This window comes from Nanorana parkeri, unplaced genomic scaffold (genome assembly GCF_000935625.1).
Source record: "Nanorana parkeri isolate BGI_ZX_2015 unplaced genomic scaffold, ASM93562v1 scaffold75, whole genome shotgun sequence".
Lineage (NCBI taxonomy): Eukaryota > Metazoa > Chordata > Amphibia > Anura > Dicroglossidae > Nanorana > Nanorana parkeri.
This window is the reverse complement of record NW_017306343.1, coordinates 1,769,406-1,788,067: the sequence shown is the minus strand read 5'-3', so window position 1 is coordinate 1,788,067 and position 18,662 is coordinate 1,769,406. Positions and strand designations below refer to the sequence as shown.

The window sequence follows — 18,662 nt, the reverse complement described above, 5'->3', positions numbered from 1 at the left end:
GTTGTACAGATGTGCCACTTTACAGGCAGTCTAAGGGGACCCACCAGGCATGGTATGTAAAGGAATTTTTCATTTTTATAGTTACCCATTAAGTGATGTTAAAATCACTGCTCCTTTAAAAACTGGATTTTTTTTTTCATTGATTCCTGTCCCCCAGGGCAGCAGCCGGATCCCCATACTCTTTTATGGCCAATAACTTGCATATAAGCCTTCAAAATGGGGACATTTGATTTTGAAAGCTCCACCCCATAGACTTGCATTGAGTTTGAACTTTTCCCATGTTCGAAAGTTCGAATTCGAACCAAACACGGGGGTGTTCGGCTCATCACTAGTTACCAGGTGCGCTGGCAAATCTACTAGATCAAGCCACGTTACCAAGGTGTCATGTTAAAAAGACCTCAATAATTTCATGTCATCAGGTATTGCATTACAACAGCCACAATGATGGCGTCTAACCAGCTACCAAGGGCTTGACGGATATAAAGCTACAAGATGCCATGCTATATATCTTATAGTTTTTGGTGCTTGTTACAAAGCCTGAGGGTCATTTTGTTCCAGAACCTCCTACCCATCTTCACATGACAAGTGAAACAAAACAGTGTGCTGCTGTTGAGGGGTAGGAGTGACTTTTAATAAACCAAATCAGAAGCCAGGAGAAAACACTTCCTATCATGCCAGACATTTTGTGGTCGGTATAGGGGTGTAGAGGCTGACGGACTACTCAACTGCAGAAATCTCAGGCAAAAGCAAAGGCCTACCGGCATCTACTCATAAATATGACCCTCGGTACAATCTCGAATACATTCTAATAAACCAAGAAAATCTCCAAGGGCCTATTCACATTGTTGTGGTACTGTGTGTACTACCACAATGCACTTTATATGTGTTAGCATGTTGTGGTGCCATTCATTCAAAGTCACCACAACATACTAAAGGGACTGCACATGCACCTTAACACAAGGTGTTCCGTGTTGCATAAAAAATTATGCATGTCAGATTTTTTGGGCCTTTTCTGTGTATTGGCAGCCAAATTACTTCAATGGGCTGGCTTCTCGAAATGCATGTTAGCGTGACATAAAATGTGTACATTAACACTATGCACCAAGACACCAAAATGTAAATGGGTCCTAATAAGTCACGGCCTCCATTTTATTCTGTCAATTGCAGCAAATGGACAGTACAATTGCATACATCTCAATATACTCTGTTAAAACTCTTTCCAATCAGACAACGTATTCTTTTTTAGTGGGGTAGCAAGTACTTTATTGCATCTATTTTGGCTTTTACTTTTTTCCGTTTCTTCCAAAACAGCCACTTAATGTAAATGCTGCTTTCTCTTAATCTAGTGTGAAAATGTTCTCGGAGAGGGAAGAAGAGAGCAGTAATGTTTCCTTTTTTTGTTTTAGAAGTGTGCACTGCTTGTTCTCTAGTGATTAAATGATTACCGCACTGACCTGGGATTACTCCTCTGCACCTGCTGCCATGTGTCAAGTGTGGAGCTTAATAAAAGAAGGACGCTCCGTGGGGTGTGTCAAGTGGGAAGAGAGAAGCTAAACAGATTCTGATTATCCACTTCAAAATGACAGGCGACCCAAGATTATCTCCCCATGACACATTTGCCTTATTTCTGTGTGTATTTTTAACCATGTGGGCAAGAACCATAGCTCCTACTGGTAAACAGTTACAGTACACAATACAGATATTGATTAAAAGGTTTATTCTTCATAATACTGCAGAGTGTATTGGAATGCTCCAGGGCTTACCTAAATCTACATATACAGAAGTACAGTATACCAGCAAAATCTCACCGCTGCACACATAGGACACACTGCTTATTAACACAGGAGGCTGGCAGAGCTGGCTCAAGGCTAATAGTAGGGTCACAATAGTCTTTTATACAGTACACTCTGCAGGAAAAGAGGGGAGACAAAAAAAAAAAAAAAAATCCCAACAAAGGAAATACAAAAAGGCACTATATCCCAATGGAATGAAAACAAAGACACAAATGATTCATAAATGATTCATTATACATCCAGTTATCCAGTTTCAAAGTTCAGGTCCCATAATTTATATCCTATGTTTTGTTGCACTGCAATCAGCTATACAGAAGTTTCCTTTGACTCGGCCACTGGCGGATGGAAACTTGTCAACTCCATGAAAGTAATACCTAGGGGGAACAAAACAAGCAATAAGTGACTTATGTGTGGATTTATTCACTCTAAAAGGACTTCTACTGTACATCAGACATTTTTTTCAAAGCTTGGCAATGTAATACCTAGTATTTTGCTCCTTTTGGTCTGTTAAATATACCATTGAATGAGTGTTGTTATATCTGTTCGACAAGTGCACAAAATACCTGTTGATCCGGCCAGAAATCTTATCAGCTGCTAGCTTCCTGTGCCCTCTCTGCTGATGCTGCACTATTATCAGTTGTATTGTTCGGAGGATTATGTTATGGACAGGAGGACAGGGGGAGTTTCTTGTAATCTTGTCCTGATACTAGGGATGCACCAATACTGTTTTTTCAGTATCGAGTACCAATATTTTTTTTCGGTACTCGCCAATACCGAATACTGATACTGGCATCCGTGGGCCCGGATTATCAGGAAGCCGGTTGGCGGATCATGACCCACTGCTCAGCTTCCTGATTGCCTGGGAAACCAGTATTCAATCGAAAGAACACTGGTTTCATTTCCCTCGCGACACTGCAAGGCAGCCTGGCTTCCTGACCAGGGCTAAGATTAGCTTTTATAGGAAAACTTAGCATACAAATTAAGTTGCCTATTTCTCTGGATCTACTACATATTGTGACATACAAAATTCACTAAAGAGCATGTGCTTATAGATTTTTTTCACCATATGCTCAATTTGAATGGCTCAGGTTTGTGACAGGTTTACTATACATTTGCTCAATCATAGTAACCAAAGAGGTGTTACCTTTAGAATTTAATTTTTTTTAATGTGTTTTCGGAACGTTTATTCAATTTTCTAATAGGCAACTGGGGGCAAATCAACGATCATTTTCAACCATAGTGATAAAAAAAATGTAAGGTTTTTGGTGAGAAATTTTAAAACCAAACAACTTTTTGAACGACATTTGTCAAGTTTTTGATGACATTATTGAATGTTCTGACTAGATTTATCATACAAATATTGGTATGAAAAATCTACCAGTTTAAGTCTTTAAATGGGTTTATGAAAGCCATAAAACTTCAGTTCTGACCCTGGTGCTTGTAATGTACAATGCAAGGTAATAGCTCAAACCTGAATCAGACTGGCAATTATAGGGCAACAAGAATGGATCAGTTTGAGAGATTTTCCTAAAGAAGCCAAATATTCTTTGTAAGAAGAAGAATCCTGATACATGATCTCGCTACCAAGGTGATGTGATTTTAAAAGTAATCTAAATTGATCAAAACATTTTTTTTCAATGTTTTTCTTTCATTGTGTGCACATGTTTTGTTTCACAAATAAATATTACAAGATAAAGCAAGAATAGTTAGCCAAGTAGATGCCTGTTTTATTCTGACTAAAACCTAGTACAAGACAGTCCTGTAGGGGACGAGTGACTGTTCTGACTTATTCATCTATTTAAATTGCAGCTTGAGCTATTGAGGTCTGTTAACCTCAATGTCTTAATCCTTCATTAGTGGACACATATGATTTAGATACAATTGGGTATACAATTTAGACACAACTGCCACCTTCAGGAGAACTGGACACTAGCAACAACAACAAATTCTGTTAGTCAGTCAGTATAACCCTTCCCACTACTATACCTCATGTTTTTATTTGGGGTGTCCTAGGAGAATGGATTGGACTCTGCAGTCAAGGAGCCATCCAACCTTACCCTTTTTGCATGAGAGTTCTAGCCTTCATGGTTTCCTTCTTCAAGGCAGTCCTGTGTGCCCAATTCCACTCTATAGACTGTTGCAACTCAACATTTTGGCAGCGTAGGACAAACCAGCACTCTCTCTTCAACCAGGGTGCCATGTCACGCATTTTCATGGTGCAGGCATGCTGGCCACCAGCACCATGGAAACGCATAATGCCAATCCAGTGAAGACTGCATCAAGGACCTCCCCCAGCATTCACAAAAGGACAGAAGCCTAAATCTGCTCCACTTCTCACCCTCTGCCGTGCTGACACAGCTGCACATTGGTGAAGATTAGAATGTAGGACTCTGATGTGAAGCGGGGGATGAGGACTGATGTGAAGGGGGGAATTCTGATGTGAATGGGGGGCTCCTCAAGTGAAGGGGGAACTCTAATGGTAAGGGGGCTCCTGAATTGAAAGAGGGACATCTGATGTGAAAAGGGAACTCCATGTTGTTTTTGATTGGGATCCCCCTTAAAATCCATACCAGACCCCTATTTAGGTTAATGGTCTAGTATAGGTTTTGGTAACCACACGTAATTTTTTCCCATTTACATTTTTTACATTTGAGACTGGGGTGCCTTGGGATTTTGCATAAAGGGTGCCATGACTGAAAAAAAATTGGTAAATGCTGCTCTACTGGAACTCTGGAAAATTGGCAGGCAGACTCTTTCAGTCATCAACGTCTGTACTGTGGAGAATAATCTATTCACCAAGAGGTGTTTTAAGATCTGTCGCAGGTGGGAACATTGGACGTGGATCTCCTGGCTTCCAGATTCAACGAAAAAACTGAACAGGTTTGTCTCCAGGTCCAGGAATCCTTTAGTCATAGCAGTGGATACCCTGGTGACACTGTGTTATCAGTTCAGCCTGATCTATGTCCTGTCCCTTCTGAAGCTCCTTCTTCATCTCAACTAAAATGGAAGACATCCCGATGATACTCAAGCTAACAGGCTAGTCCACACATTTGTGTAGTTTTGCCAGGTGAATGTTCAGACCTAAGGTCCATCTGGCAGCTCTTTGAACTGCAAGTTACCCTAGTGCAACACTGGTGTTCAGTGGGCTTATTAGCTTCAATAGCTGTATTGCCCGCTCCTCAGTTGGACTGCTTTTGGACATCCCAATTGAATCAGGAGGACACAGTTCATTAGAGGGACAATCTTCTGTGTGCTCTGATGAACGATTATGAACACAGCATTTTTGTACCCACTGTAAATTTATTTTCTTGGAGTTCATTAGTGGACACTGTGGATCATAAAGACACAGGCATGGGACCTATGAATATTGCTTTTCAACAAAACTGGGGCATGAAAGTTGGAGGGGTTATACTGGCTAAAAGATTTTGTTTTTTGTTGTTGCCAGTGTCCAATTCTCCTGAAGGTGGCAGTATAACTCAATTGTATCTCAATCAGCTGTATCCACTAATGAACTCCAAGAAAAGGATTTTACGATGGAGTACAAAATCCTGTAATTTTTTACATTTTTATTTTTTAGTCCTAAACATAATAAATAAATGTAGGGGCTTCGGGGAAATATTAGGGGTCTAAAACAGACCCCTGATATTTCCCTTTTAAAATAGAAAAAGAGATAGAGGACACAGAGTATTCTATCTCTTTTTCTGCAGCCCCTGTTATCAATGAACAGGAATCCTCTATACTGAGTGTTCCTATTCATTCATAACTTGAGAACAGAGTATGTTTACTATAACTACAACTATGATGTAGATCACTTCCCATTCATTCTAAATTGAGGATATAGTAAACATACCATGTCCTTAATTATGTACAAACACTCAGCGATCACTGATTATTGAGTGTTTGCACTCGCTCTCCTCTCTCACGCGCCGTCACAGGAGGCTGAGCGAACGGTGCAGGGAGGAGACCTCTGCCGGACTGTCTCCGCCCACACACCGCTCTGCTGAACTGTGATAGGAGGCTGAGCGGTGTGGGAGGAGAGACGCCGGCCGTCACACTTTCTCTCCTCCCCGCTGGGACACAAAGCAGTGCCCAGCAGGGAAGAAAGAAAGCAGGGATGCGCCGATCGGCAGGAAAATTGCACTTTTGGCATTTAGCCAAAAGTGCCATTTTCGGTCGATATGTTTTCGGCGGCCGATATATCGGTGCATCCCTAGTTAGTACTGTAGTAGTCTTTGCATTTGTTTTAGTTAGGAAGCAGCAGGGAGGGGAAACATAGTATGGTTTAGGTGTGTTTCAAGTGCAAATGAAACAAGGTAGAATAGAAAGAGAAAGCTGCTTAAATATTTCTGTCTACACTCACGCCTCCATTCTTCAAGAGGAAGGTCTAGATTATCATGTGAATCATCATATTGATCTGCTTCTGCCTCGTCATCGGAATCATGAAACTGCTCAAAGTATGGATGACATAAAGCATCAGTTGCTGTTATTCGCTTATCTGCATCCAACACCAGCATCTTTTCCAGAAGGTTGACAGCTAAAGACAGAAAGAAGAGGCACAGATGAACAGTAAATATTACTCCTACATAAATAAATCTCAGACTCCAAATCCACAAATGAAGCTTAGATATACGTAAGCAAAAATTAAGAAGCATTGAAAAAAAAACCATGCTAGCAGCTTGCTAATGATCATTCCTTTTACAATGGTTAAAGCAAGCAAGCAATAAAGTAAAGGTTAGAAATATAAGAAGTTAAAATGCTTTTAAAATATTACCTGCAAATATATCAAATTAAGTCACAAAGAAAGCTTCGATCCCTCAAAACACATCCTATTACTCTGGCTTTAAAAGAAAACCCTGCATTGAGAAAAAACACAAAGTCTGTCATTGCTGACCTTCAGCTGTCTCTTGCTTCTATATTTTCTAAATCACTGACCCAGAACACGTATGCAGATCAGAAAAGTCAGAGTGAAGTCATAACACTTGATCTGCATACGTGTTCTAATTTAGTGATTCAGAAAGTATTGCAATTAACCCGCCAGAAACCTGAACAGATCAAACCGAGCATTAGATGGAAAAATGCATACCCAAAAGGTTGCCTTTAGTGGAAAAAAAAATCATCAGTAGAGATATAGGCCGCTGAAATTATACGCAAATCTTAACTTTCTGTAAAATGTGATCTTGCCCCACCCCCTTCTGTTTCCCTATTGGCCAGGAATGCATCCATCACTTTCAAGAGTTAATACGGAGGCTGGAAGATGCAGCGGTTCATCTTATACAGAGAGAGTGAACATTTGCATATAGCTTCAGCTGTTTATATCTGCATTTTCAAAAAGATAGGTTAGCAATGCCAGCTTACATACTTCTCTCCAGACAGGTTTTCTTTAAACATATAAATTGGTTTACATAACAGAGCTGACATAACTATCAATGCCATCAGTAAGTCTCAAGCTAGCCATACATTATGCAAATTTTGGCTCGTTCTTCAGGAACCGGGCAAAATTTGCACAGTGGGTGCCACTGCCGTCACCCTTTCGGCCGGCATCCCTCGATCAGCTGATCGAAGGAGTCGGTGAGGAAATCTTTGAACAAACAGAGCTGGCAGCAAGTGAGCTGCCAGCTCTGTTCAGGTATTCCGACAGCAGCCAGTGGGAATCCCTCGATCAACTCACTGGTAGCGTTGATGAAGGAATCTGTTTTTTTTTTTTTTTTCAGCCCGCGGGTTGAATAAAAAAAACCCAACAGAACAGTGTATGGCCAGCTTTGAACAAAACCTAACTTCTCATTTTAATTGCCCTCTAATTCTTCCCAGCATTTACATTAATATTAGATTCATGTTGCAGTTACAACTAATTGTTACACTATATAAGTCCATTATACACATCAAAAATGATTTGCCTTGATATAACAATATTTGGTGAAAGATTGTTACTTTCATCAGCTGTTTTTTTTTATTAAAAGGAGAACTATGGGGTCAGTGTTTTTCCCCATAGTTCTTCTAAGGGTAACGGGAGGACACAAACTAGCGTACTCCCGTCACCCAAAGCCGCAGCCGGAACGGATCCGACAATGCTGTCTGGATCCACCCAGCTGCGTGAGTGACAGCTGGCTCTGCCTATCCAGAGGTAAAGCCAGCTGTACCCGCCCCCTCCGTTCCACCACTCAGCGCTGGAGGATCGGACAGGGGAGGGGGAATCCCTGCAGGGAGCTGTGAGTGACCGTCATGGCTCTCTGCAAGGATAGAGAAGTGAGCGAGCGACGGTATGTGTTCGCTCACTTCCCGATCTACTGAGCCGACCTGTGACGGTTTCCATTGTCACAGGTCGGCTCAGATTATGTGGCTGAGTGAAAATCACTCGCCTCATAATTCTCCTTTACGGCCAGTACATTCAGAATTATCTCTAACAATACTGCTTTTACTTCAACTACACTACTTAAGCCGGATGTATGGAAGTGTATGTTAACCATAGATCTCTTTTATATGTGATAAATAAATGGCACTTCTACCACTGTTATCTGATATTGTAGCCTAAAGCCCCATTCACAGCATACGCATTTTGCAGCTTTAAAGCAGACAAAATGCACAATTCTCAACATCCCTAGTTATACATTACAGATGTTCACGTCTAAGTAGGACACTGAGGAGTGATGGATAAAAGTCCTGCCTGGTGCATGTTTCTGGTGTCAATGTAGCAGTCTAATAATGGTAACTGGAAGCATTCTTCTGCAAGATTCATGAACACAAAGTCAGTGGTTAGTAAAGATTATTCCATATTAGATCACATTTATTTTAAAATATAACTTTTCCTTACACCACCCTAAAACTATAAAACATATTAAAACCAAACTCCAGCCATTTCTTTTAGTCCTGAATAGAGTGCAGAATAGGGAGAACCTATTCTCTCTGAAGCAGATCTCTGCTTCATCAGCTTCTCTGGGGGGGTCCCCAGGTGACATTAGGAGGTCTTAGAGACCCCAGATGTCTCCATAAAGGGGACCCGTCACGTAAATTAGCTATCACAAAGGGGGCTTCTTAGCCCCCTATATGATTACAAAGTGTAAAAAAAAAAAAAAAAGAAGAAGTTTAAGAAGCATAAAAAAATTTAAATCACATATAAAAAAAATAAAAATAAAAACCATACAAAAAAAAAGTAAAAGCCCCCTGTCCCCAAATACACATGCAAACATGCATCGTGTGTGCCTATGTGCAAAAAAAGACGATTGCGCTTATTGTGCTGCACACTTTACATATTATGGCGAACGTCGGAGCGTGAGCAATAATTTTAGGGCCATCAATCATTATGAACACTAAACTGATGAGCAGTAAAAAAAAAATTGAAAGCGTCGCCTATGGCCAATTTTGGGTATGGTAGTTTTGCGATTTTGAGGCCGCACACAATTTTAAGGCTTGATATATTTAATGTCTATTTACCCGACGTGACCCCCACCTTTTGTATTTTACCCACAAATTGGGGTAATAATAAATGCTAGATAACATAGGGAAAAACGTGTTTTTTTTTCAAAATTTACAGAATTGCTTTCGTTCTATAGTAAAAAATAAAAACCCCAGCGGTGATAATACCACCAAAAGAAATCTGTCCTCTATCTGTCCCCAGAAAATGGTATAAAATGTATTTCAGTACAGCGTTGCATGACTGAAAACATTTCAAAGTACCGCAGTGCTGAATACTAAAAAATGGCCCGGATAGGAAGGGGGTTTAACACCTGGTCTTCAAGTAGTTAAATAAAATAAATGTTAAATAAAAAAATAAGAATGAGAGCAATAATTCTAGGCCAAAGTTACACATATCTCTAAACTGATGACCTGTAGGTGCTTTTAAAAAGTAATCTATGGACTTTTTCTGGTACTGAATTGTGTTGCCATTTCATGCACACACACAATTTTTAGTGTGGGCATGTTGGGTATCTATTTACTTGTTGTAACCTCATCTTTTATATTTAATTTTTTTTAAATGGGTATTATATTGGTGTTTTGGGGCACTAAATTTAACTTTCAAAAATGTTTTGGGTTTGATAAAGAGTTGCACTAATATCATGCCACATAACAATTTGCAACTGCCGCCATTTTATTCTACAGGGTTGGCTTTCAGAAAATATATAATGTTTGGGGGTTTGAAGTAATTTCGAGCCTAAAATGTGGATTATAATGTGTGCAACAAACGGGGGGAAAAGGCCTTGGCGGTGAAAGGGTTAACGGACATGTCAAGCATATGCCACAGAAATAACTTGTGCAGGAAGGAAAACATTACCAAGCAGACACCTCTCACCAGACACTTTTGTACGAGCCAATTGGCTAGAGATGACATTTTTCATCTCGCCACACTCAGCTCTCGCCCAGCTGAGTGCGGGAGAGGATATTGCTAGACACACTGCATGCGAAGCTTTGCACACCGATGCCTCCCGTTTGCTGAGTGCGGCTCCACGTGCAGTGTGTCAGAGGCTTCACTCATCTCCCCCCCACCCGGGTTGTCACATCACTGACTCCACTGCACACAGTACACTTACAACACATAATACACACACACAACACATTATACACATACACACCACATAATACACACAACTTACGCTACTTGTACATTGCTATTCAGCCTGTCCACGGTCCACTATGAGCAGCCTGGGGAGGAAGCTGTGACATGGGGAGGCCGCAGGTCGTCTGGCGGTGCCCAAGTAATCGATAATGAAAGTCATTGACAACGATTTTCATTATTGATTATTATCGACTTCGTCGATGAGTTGTTTCAGCCCTAGTGACAAGTGCCAGAGTTCCAGGAAGTAACAGGAGACATATTAATCTGCCCTTAGTAAAAATGGCCACTGTCGGAAGAATGGGGAAGAAAAGAGAAATAAGGTATGCAATGAATACAAAGCCTGCAATTATCTAGAAGTATGTGTTTGTAGATTGTCATTACTAAACATTTCTAAAGGTGCCTTTGTTGTCATTTCAAAGATATGTGTAAAGGTCCTTTTTAACCATCTGTTCACAGAAACAAGTGTCGCTTTGGGAGATTTCCTATCTGCTCTTGTTTGGGTGAAATCTGCAAAATTTTACATTTTTCCTCACTTTCAGTTCAGGTGACAAATAGTCACCAGGAGATAGACTGCAATAAAAAGTTGACAAGAGATCTTATGCTTCACCACACTAAAAAATATGTTATGACTGGAGTACTAGTTAAAATATGTCTAGGCTTAATTTTCATTAAAGCATCCAGAACCCAGTACCACATCTTATCATGCATAGTTGCCATCTTTAATTAATTACTTTAAGGCTAGACTGCCACTTCAGACACCTCTACAAATTAGCACAACAGGATCACCTTATCCTTTATAGTGGACCTTTGTCCCAGGTATTACCCTTATTTTGGCATATTAACATCATCCATCAATATAAAAAGCACTTATAAAGCCCATCAAATTTGATACCCAAATATCAGATTTTGACCAAGAGAAGCATTTCAGACATCAAAATTGAGGTTTGGTGAGCAGGAAAATGCTTCCACTTTGTTAAACAAAAAGGGTCTGAAGCAGAGGTCCATTTTTACCACCAGGAAAACCTTTCATGAAACATTTTAAATGCCATTTTTAGCTTTCAGCCAATGATATTTAAAAAAAATTCCTTATAAACAAAAACAAATGCACAATAAAAAGTGTTACCAAGAGGGTTTGCGTATCTCAACAATAACCCAAAGTCTTTCTTCTGCACCTTTGGGAGACTCTTGATATAATTTTTAGCCTGGAACAGAACAAGCATTTAACTATTTAAGCTTTTGGTTATTGGCCAATTTCTTGTATTTTAATATAGCATTTAAATTCATTATTTGTTAGCAAAAAAATTAAATAAACAAATGATTTACAATGAATTAATTAGACATATGTGCAAAATCATAATAAACATTAACATACATACAGTGGGGGTAATTTATCAAAACTGGAGCAGACAGAAACTGGAGCAGTTGCCCATAGCAACCAATCAGCTTCTCTCTTCATTTTGTTCATTTCAACTTTGAAAATGAAAGAGAAAAGCTGATTGGTTGCCATGCACAGCTGCTCCAGTTTTAATAAACACACAGACACACATATACATACACACTTATTAAAAGTTATTTGTGGGGGTGGGAAAATATTCGTTATAAAATGCTGTACTTACATCAGGACTCTGGAGCTTCTGGACAAAATCCTGAGTAGGTGTTCCAGTAATTTTCATTATTTCTGTAAGCTGATCCAGATCTAATATTTAAGTTAAAGATCATAACACTGCAGACTATTAATATTATCATTTCAATGAACACTTACAAGGCTCAGGGTAAATGGTCTTTAAATCTGTAAGATAAAATAAAATGAACAAAAAATATATCCATTGCCATGTTATTTATATCTCAGATGTGTGTTATTACATGGATTGATAATGAATAATAATAATAATAATATATAATTATTACAGCTTGATGTGGGACTGAAGAAGTGGATTTCCAACACCACACAAAACGACAGCTTCTATAGGTTGATGTACTAAAACCCAGCTTATTCTCAAGTAACAAGATTTTTTAAGTTGCTGGAAAAGCTTTGCATCATGGATGCCAAACAAGATGAAATGAAAAGGTGTTAACTAACAGCAAAGCACATTAGGGTGGGTTCCAGTAGATTTAAGGATGAGCAGATGCCCCATTGGCCATAGATCAGCAGAAAAAACAAACAAATTCATTACATATTTGCAATGCATGCACATTTCCAACTTTTTTAGATCTAAAAAGGTTGCAAATGCATAAAAAATCCAGTGCCTTCCTAACTTCCTGTCTAATCTCACTTTGCTGTACTGAAATTCCAACCAGTCTTATCAGTTCTACCCAGCTTAACTCTGGAGAGTGGGAGGAGTTTCATAGTCCAAATTAGGGGCGACTGGTCGCGGTGACAATGCTGCTCCTCTATAGAGCAGTTAGTGAGAATTCTCCTCCTAGTGTGTTACTGTCAGGTTTATAGGTGAAAATAAGATCGGCCATACTCATATCAGTCCGGCCAACCAACTAACCTTGCCCTAATTTGGGAGAGGATGGACCATGAACATGTTGGTTGAATATTGCAGATCTGAGCATTCAGTGCCCACTGTACCCCTCTGTAGTTTTCAGAATTTTGAGAACAATGAAAAAAAGGTTTATAAATTGGTCGCTAACAGTTAACACTCTGCCTTCCATAGGTCTTCTGAATGAGTGTTTTATATGATTTTTTTACATCTAGGTTCATTAATCATACTGTAGCAGTGCTGCTTGTTTCCTTGGACTAAAAACAAGTGTAAAAACTAAACTTCCTAGCACAGCTTCAAAAGCTCAATGTAAGTTGCCCCCTAAATTAGTCTTTATTTTGGCATTCCACCATAGGCAAAAAAAATGGGTTGGATTCAGTATCCTGCACATACATATAAATACTAATTACAGCTCCACTTACAAGAACACTGATTCCCTAAGTGACTCTGAAGAACTTGTATAAGAAAAAAAAAGTACATTTATTTTTAGCTGGAAGAGATTTTAATTATCTTTCTAAAGCACAAGTTCTTCCCTAGTTTAAAGACACATATTCGGCAAGTTTGATCAATTAAAGATGGCACTGAAATCTCCAGCTGGGACCCTTTTAGGCTTTTAATGGCACACTTTATTCACTGAGCTTTTGTAAGAATGTGCTGTGTGCAATGCACCATTTCTAGAACGTACAACAGGATACATCACAGAAAAAAAAATTAGCAGCAGCACTTAAGGTGGAGTAACATCTCAGTTTCAATGTAGTGCTGAAACCATGAAATCTCACACAAAGTAGGATTTTCTTTGATTCTACCCTTTAATAATAATATTTCAGATCTGAAAAATGCATTTCTTTACTCAAGTGTATTGGTATACAGTATATAGGTACAATATATATATAAAGAAAACAAACCCCCTTCACCCACAAATTAACACAGTGGTGTACTGTAGTGGTTAGCGCTTCTGCCTTGGGGGTCCCTGGTTCAAATCCCAGCCAGGACACTAACTGCAAGGAGTTTGCATGTTCTCCCTGTGCTTGTGGGGGTTTCCTCTGGGTACTCCGGTTTCCTCCCACACTCCAAAGACATGCTGGTAGGGTAAATTGGCTCCTGTCTAAATTGTCCCTGTATGCATGTGATATAGGGACCCTAGATTGTAAGCAGGGACTGATGTGAATTTGCTACTATGTATAGTGCGGAGTAAATTGTCGTCACTATTTAAAATACCTGTAATAAATAAATAAATCTTCCAATTAACTTTTGAATGAAAAATAAGTATTGTACTTACTTCATTCAATAGCTTAACTGTATAATGCTCCTTTTAAGCTTTGTTCACATTTGTAACTGGAAATCTGCTTCTCATTTTCATCTAGAAGCATTTAACAGTTGTCCTCCCACATTTCCCTGTAGCACAAAGTTTGCTAAGTTAATTACAAGCGAGAATAATTTTACCCTTTTTTGTGACACCCAAAAAAATGAACAAAATTAATAATAGTGAAAAAAGCTTAGATATTAAAGGCTAGAAAAATAATAGCTGAAGGCAGAAGGGGGAAGTAGTTATTTAGGGATGATTCAGTAAACTAAGGGTTAATAAGGGGTTAATTAGGAACAAAAAAAAAACATTTTGTCAGGTTGCTTTAACGGAAATCATACGCAGATCAAATCGTATTCCTTTGATCTCCAGATGAATGGAACAGAGTAAATACAAAAGTAACAATTTTACTTTATGCCTCTCTATCTTCCATGTGAAACGTGTTTATAAATAACTCCCAACTGTCATTTTCACAGCAGGGAACTGCAGCCAAAATGCTGGAGGATGAGTGACAGCGGGAAAGAAGGACAGAGTGCTACACATGCCTTGTGTACTTTTAGGCTAGGTTCACGCCTAGGCGATTCAGATGCCGAGCTTTGTTCGGCCGATTGTTGCGCGTTTTCGATTGGCCGACTGTTCATTGAAAGTCACGCGGCTTTCAATGCATACAGATGTCTATGGGACCCAAACCGCGTGACAACCGCTCGAAAATTGCTCCTGCACCTTTTTCGCACGACAAAGCGCAAAGGTGTGAGCAGACTCCATTGACTTCAATGTGAATCTGTGTTTTAGCGCGACCCAATCCGCGTGATAAATCGCCTAGGTGTGAACCTAGCCTTTTTTTCTTGTGTGTAGCATGCCCAAAGTCCACAACTGGTTAAATAACACTCCCCACCCCCTGAATGCAGTCCACCAGATACAATACTTACACTAGGCAGGGACACACAGTGATGATCACTCAGGGGGTGAAGGTGGGAGACAACTTCATTAAAGGACAAGTGTATTTCCACTTTTGCAGTCGCCCGCTCAGATCTAGAGAGCTCGGGCCGGCCGTTTTTTTACTACGGCCGGCCCGGAGGTGGTTAAAAAAACCCAAATATATGTTTGTTATGTTTTCCCATTCGCACAGCATATCTGAAAAAAAATATGTATAAATAAATATTTCTTACCTTTTAGATGTCTGTGCAGCAGGCCTTTCTGAGCTTTTCTCTCAATTTCCAAGTGACAGGAAACTCTGGCCGTTCCCATAGAAAGAATAGGGACACACTAAGCTTCCCCTCATTAACATACAATGCTTTTAGACCTTTAACCCTATGTTAGGACAGACAGGGTTCAAATCTAGTTTACAACTTATAATGATGAACTGCCAGCACAGTACAGCCCCCCTCCCCTCCACCTGCATTCTAAAGCAAAACTCTTTCAGAATGGAGCATGTATTCATAAACGCTCACTACAGCTTAGCCACTATCACTCACTACTACAGGCCAGAGAAGACCTAAAAACACTTCTTAATCATAAAACTGCCCAAAAGTTCCTGTGGATGAGTCAGCGGAATTATGAATGGGGTAACAAACCGGGTAGATCGTTAGCTAGGTCCCTACGCCACAAACATTCTACTACATACATCCCCAAAATTAAAAATAAGGATGACAAAGTGGTTCACCTGTCTAAGGAAATAGCGACAGTATTTTGTGATTATTACAGTTCTTTATACAATGTGATTGACAAATCTGCTCACTCAGACGAGCACCTCAGAGCCAGGAAATCCCTTATTGCAGAGTATTTACGGAACGCTCAACTTCCAACTTTTCCAGAGGAAGAGATGGAAGCTCTGGAAGCAGAAATTACCAGTGAGGAATTCAATAAGGCGTTGGGCACAATGGCATCGGGTAAGGCTCCAGGCCCGGACGGCCTAACACTCCCTTATTATAACACGTTCAAAGATGTACTACTACCCACCTAACTAATTATGCTAACTCTATTAATACGGGAGGGTCCCTACGCCCAGAAACGACCCTGGCGCATATCACAGTACTGCCCAAGCCGGGAAAAGATCCCACTTGCTGCCCTAGTTATAGGCCAATCTCGTTGTTAAATGTAGATGTTAAACTCTATTCGAAGGTTCTGGCACTCCGCCTTCAGCCATTGATACCTCGCTTTGTGTCTCCAGACCAGACAGGATTTATTCCGGGACGTGAAGCTAGAGACAACTCTCTACGTACCTTGATTATATCCCACGTCCGCAGGACATCCCACACTACTGCTAGCAACGGACGCTGAAAAAGCGTTTGATAGAGTGGCCTGGGATTTCATGCTAGCAACTCTGGGCACCATGGGGATACGTTCGGGTTTAATGTCCCGGATTTCCGCGTTGTATCATGACCCCCAGGCACAGGTACGGGTTAATGGAGTGCTCAGTCCTTCCTTTTCTTTGGGAAATGGCACGCGGCAGGGCTGCCCGTTGTCGCCTCTCCTGTTTGCCATTTCCCTAGAACCTTTCCTAGCCACGATAGCCCGTAACGTTAACATCAGAGGGGTGTAAGTGGGACCCAAAGAACATAAATATGCGGCGTACGCGGATGACATTCTATTCTATATTGGTAATCCCCGTATCTCCCTTCCGAACGTACTTTTAGAGCTGAAAGACTATAACAAGTTGTCCAACTTTAACATTAATCTTTCGAAATCCACTATTCTGAATCTGACTGTACCCCTTGCTGAGGCTAGAGCTTTACAATCTCACTTCCCTTTTACCTGGCAGTCACACAAACTGAGGTGTCTAGGAGTTAACTACGCGCCCCGACTGAAAGACTTATTCAGGTATAACTACATGCCTCTATTAAATGAAATCCGAGCAGACTTGAATCGCTGGTCCCCTCAATACCACTCCTGGATGGGCAGAATAAATGCCATTAAGATGAATGTGTTGCCGAGACTGCTCTTCCTCTTTCAAATGTTGCCCATGGGGGTCCCCACCACCTACTTTGCCCTTTTGCGATCACTGGTTTCTAGGTTTATATGGAAATGCAGTAGAGCCCGCATTTCATACAAAACGTTGACCAGACCTATATCTCTGGGCGGGGTTTCCTTACCAGATTTTCACAAGTATTACAAAGCTGCAGCACTTGCTAGACTCCTGGACTGGCATTATGCATCGGACACCAAACTGTGGGTGCAGATGGAATATGCCTTAAGCCGAGTGCCCTTACATAAAATTTGCTGGGTCCCGCAGCGGTACAGACCACTATCCGGAGACACTCACATTCTGACTACCACAACATTGTCCAATATATAATACAATTCCCCTCTGATGCCCTTATTAGGACATAGCTATTTCTCTCCGGCTCTTTTGGATGGGGGCTATCGCTCCTGGATCCAGAAGGGATCAGAACTGCTACTCCATCAGGTACTGCAAAGCGGGTGTATTAAGCCAATAACCTCCCTAACTCCAGCTATTAGCCCCTCAATCATGGACAAGTGGAGATACGTGCAACTATACCATTTTGTGAGGTCTCTCCCAGGCCCACTGAGATCCAGATCGGAATTGAATCCCATGGAGCAGCTCTTCCCAGCAGACTCCACTCCTGTCAAGTGTATTTCTTCTATTTACGCCACATTATCCCACATGGAAGCTTCTCAAATCCCACCCCATCTGACACATTGGGAAAGGGAACTGGACAGTCCACTTCCTGAGCAGACTAGATCCCGCATACTAGCTTTATCCTTGGGGCTCTCCAGATCCACACGTATCCAGAAGCTTAACTTCAAGTTAATAAGCAGATGGTATTACACACCTCAGAGACTGCACCAAATGGATGTCTCTATCACTCCCCAATGCTGGAGGGGTTGTGGGGAGGTAGCTACGCATGCCCACATCTGGTGGCAGTGTCCCAAAATAGCTTCATACTGGAGAGAGGTAACATCAGAGATTCTCGCGATCCAGGGATGCCCAGTACACTTCGACCCTTGGGTGGTGCTGTTCCATGGGGAGAGAGGTCATGTAGGTAGATATGCCCGTTCCATTACGCCACATCTCCTAAACGCGGCTAAGTCCTTAATCCCTGCTAAATGGAAATCGACATCTTCCCCGTCCTTACTGGAATGGCTCAATAAGGTAGAGCAGATTTACCGCATGGAAGAACTCACCTTAACCAAATTAGACAACAAAGAGCGCCTTTCCAAAACATGGGCCTGCTGGTTGGCATACAAAACGACTCCCTCCTATCTAAACAAGCGGGCCACAGCGGGCCCAAGTTTGCACTAAATCGGTACTAGCGGACAAATTATATTACGGTGTCATGTACTATATCCCTGAATACCAAAGACGTAGTGCTGGTGCGCAGAATGGAATCTACTGTCAGCTCATGAGTTATAAAGATCTCATACGTTAAACTTTGTACTCGGAATTGTCAATACTTGCTGGAATATGCACAAAATGTTCAATTGGATATGATCCTACCTTCCCCACTTGCTCCTTCCTTGTCATCTACCCAACCTCCCTCCCCCCCTCTCCCCTCACTCTTAATTTGGTC

General features: G+C 40.9%; 1 protein-coding gene across 2 annotated transcripts in view; it reads right to left on the bottom strand.

Moving 5' to 3' along the window:
• Nucleotides 1-1,702: 1,702 nt before the first annotated feature.
• The window catches only part of MAPK12 (mitogen-activated protein kinase 12), an 86,117-nt gene continuing 69,157 nt past the window's right edge, over nucleotides 1,703-18,662 (bottom strand). For both annotated transcript variants that reach the window (XM_018576737.1, XM_018576738.1), the window contains 4 exons: nucleotides 11,958-12,037; nucleotides 11,465-11,543; nucleotides 6,154-6,327; nucleotides 1,703-2,167 (listed from right to left, as the gene is read on the bottom strand). In XM_018576737.1, the coding sequence (XP_018432239.1) occupies nucleotides 2,100-2,167; nucleotides 6,154-6,327; nucleotides 11,465-11,543; nucleotides 11,958-12,037 (401 nt within the window). In that variant the 3' untranslated portion in view covers nucleotides 1,703-2,099. The remainder of the gene's footprint in view (nucleotides 2,168-6,153; nucleotides 6,328-11,464; nucleotides 11,544-11,957; nucleotides 12,038-18,662) is intronic.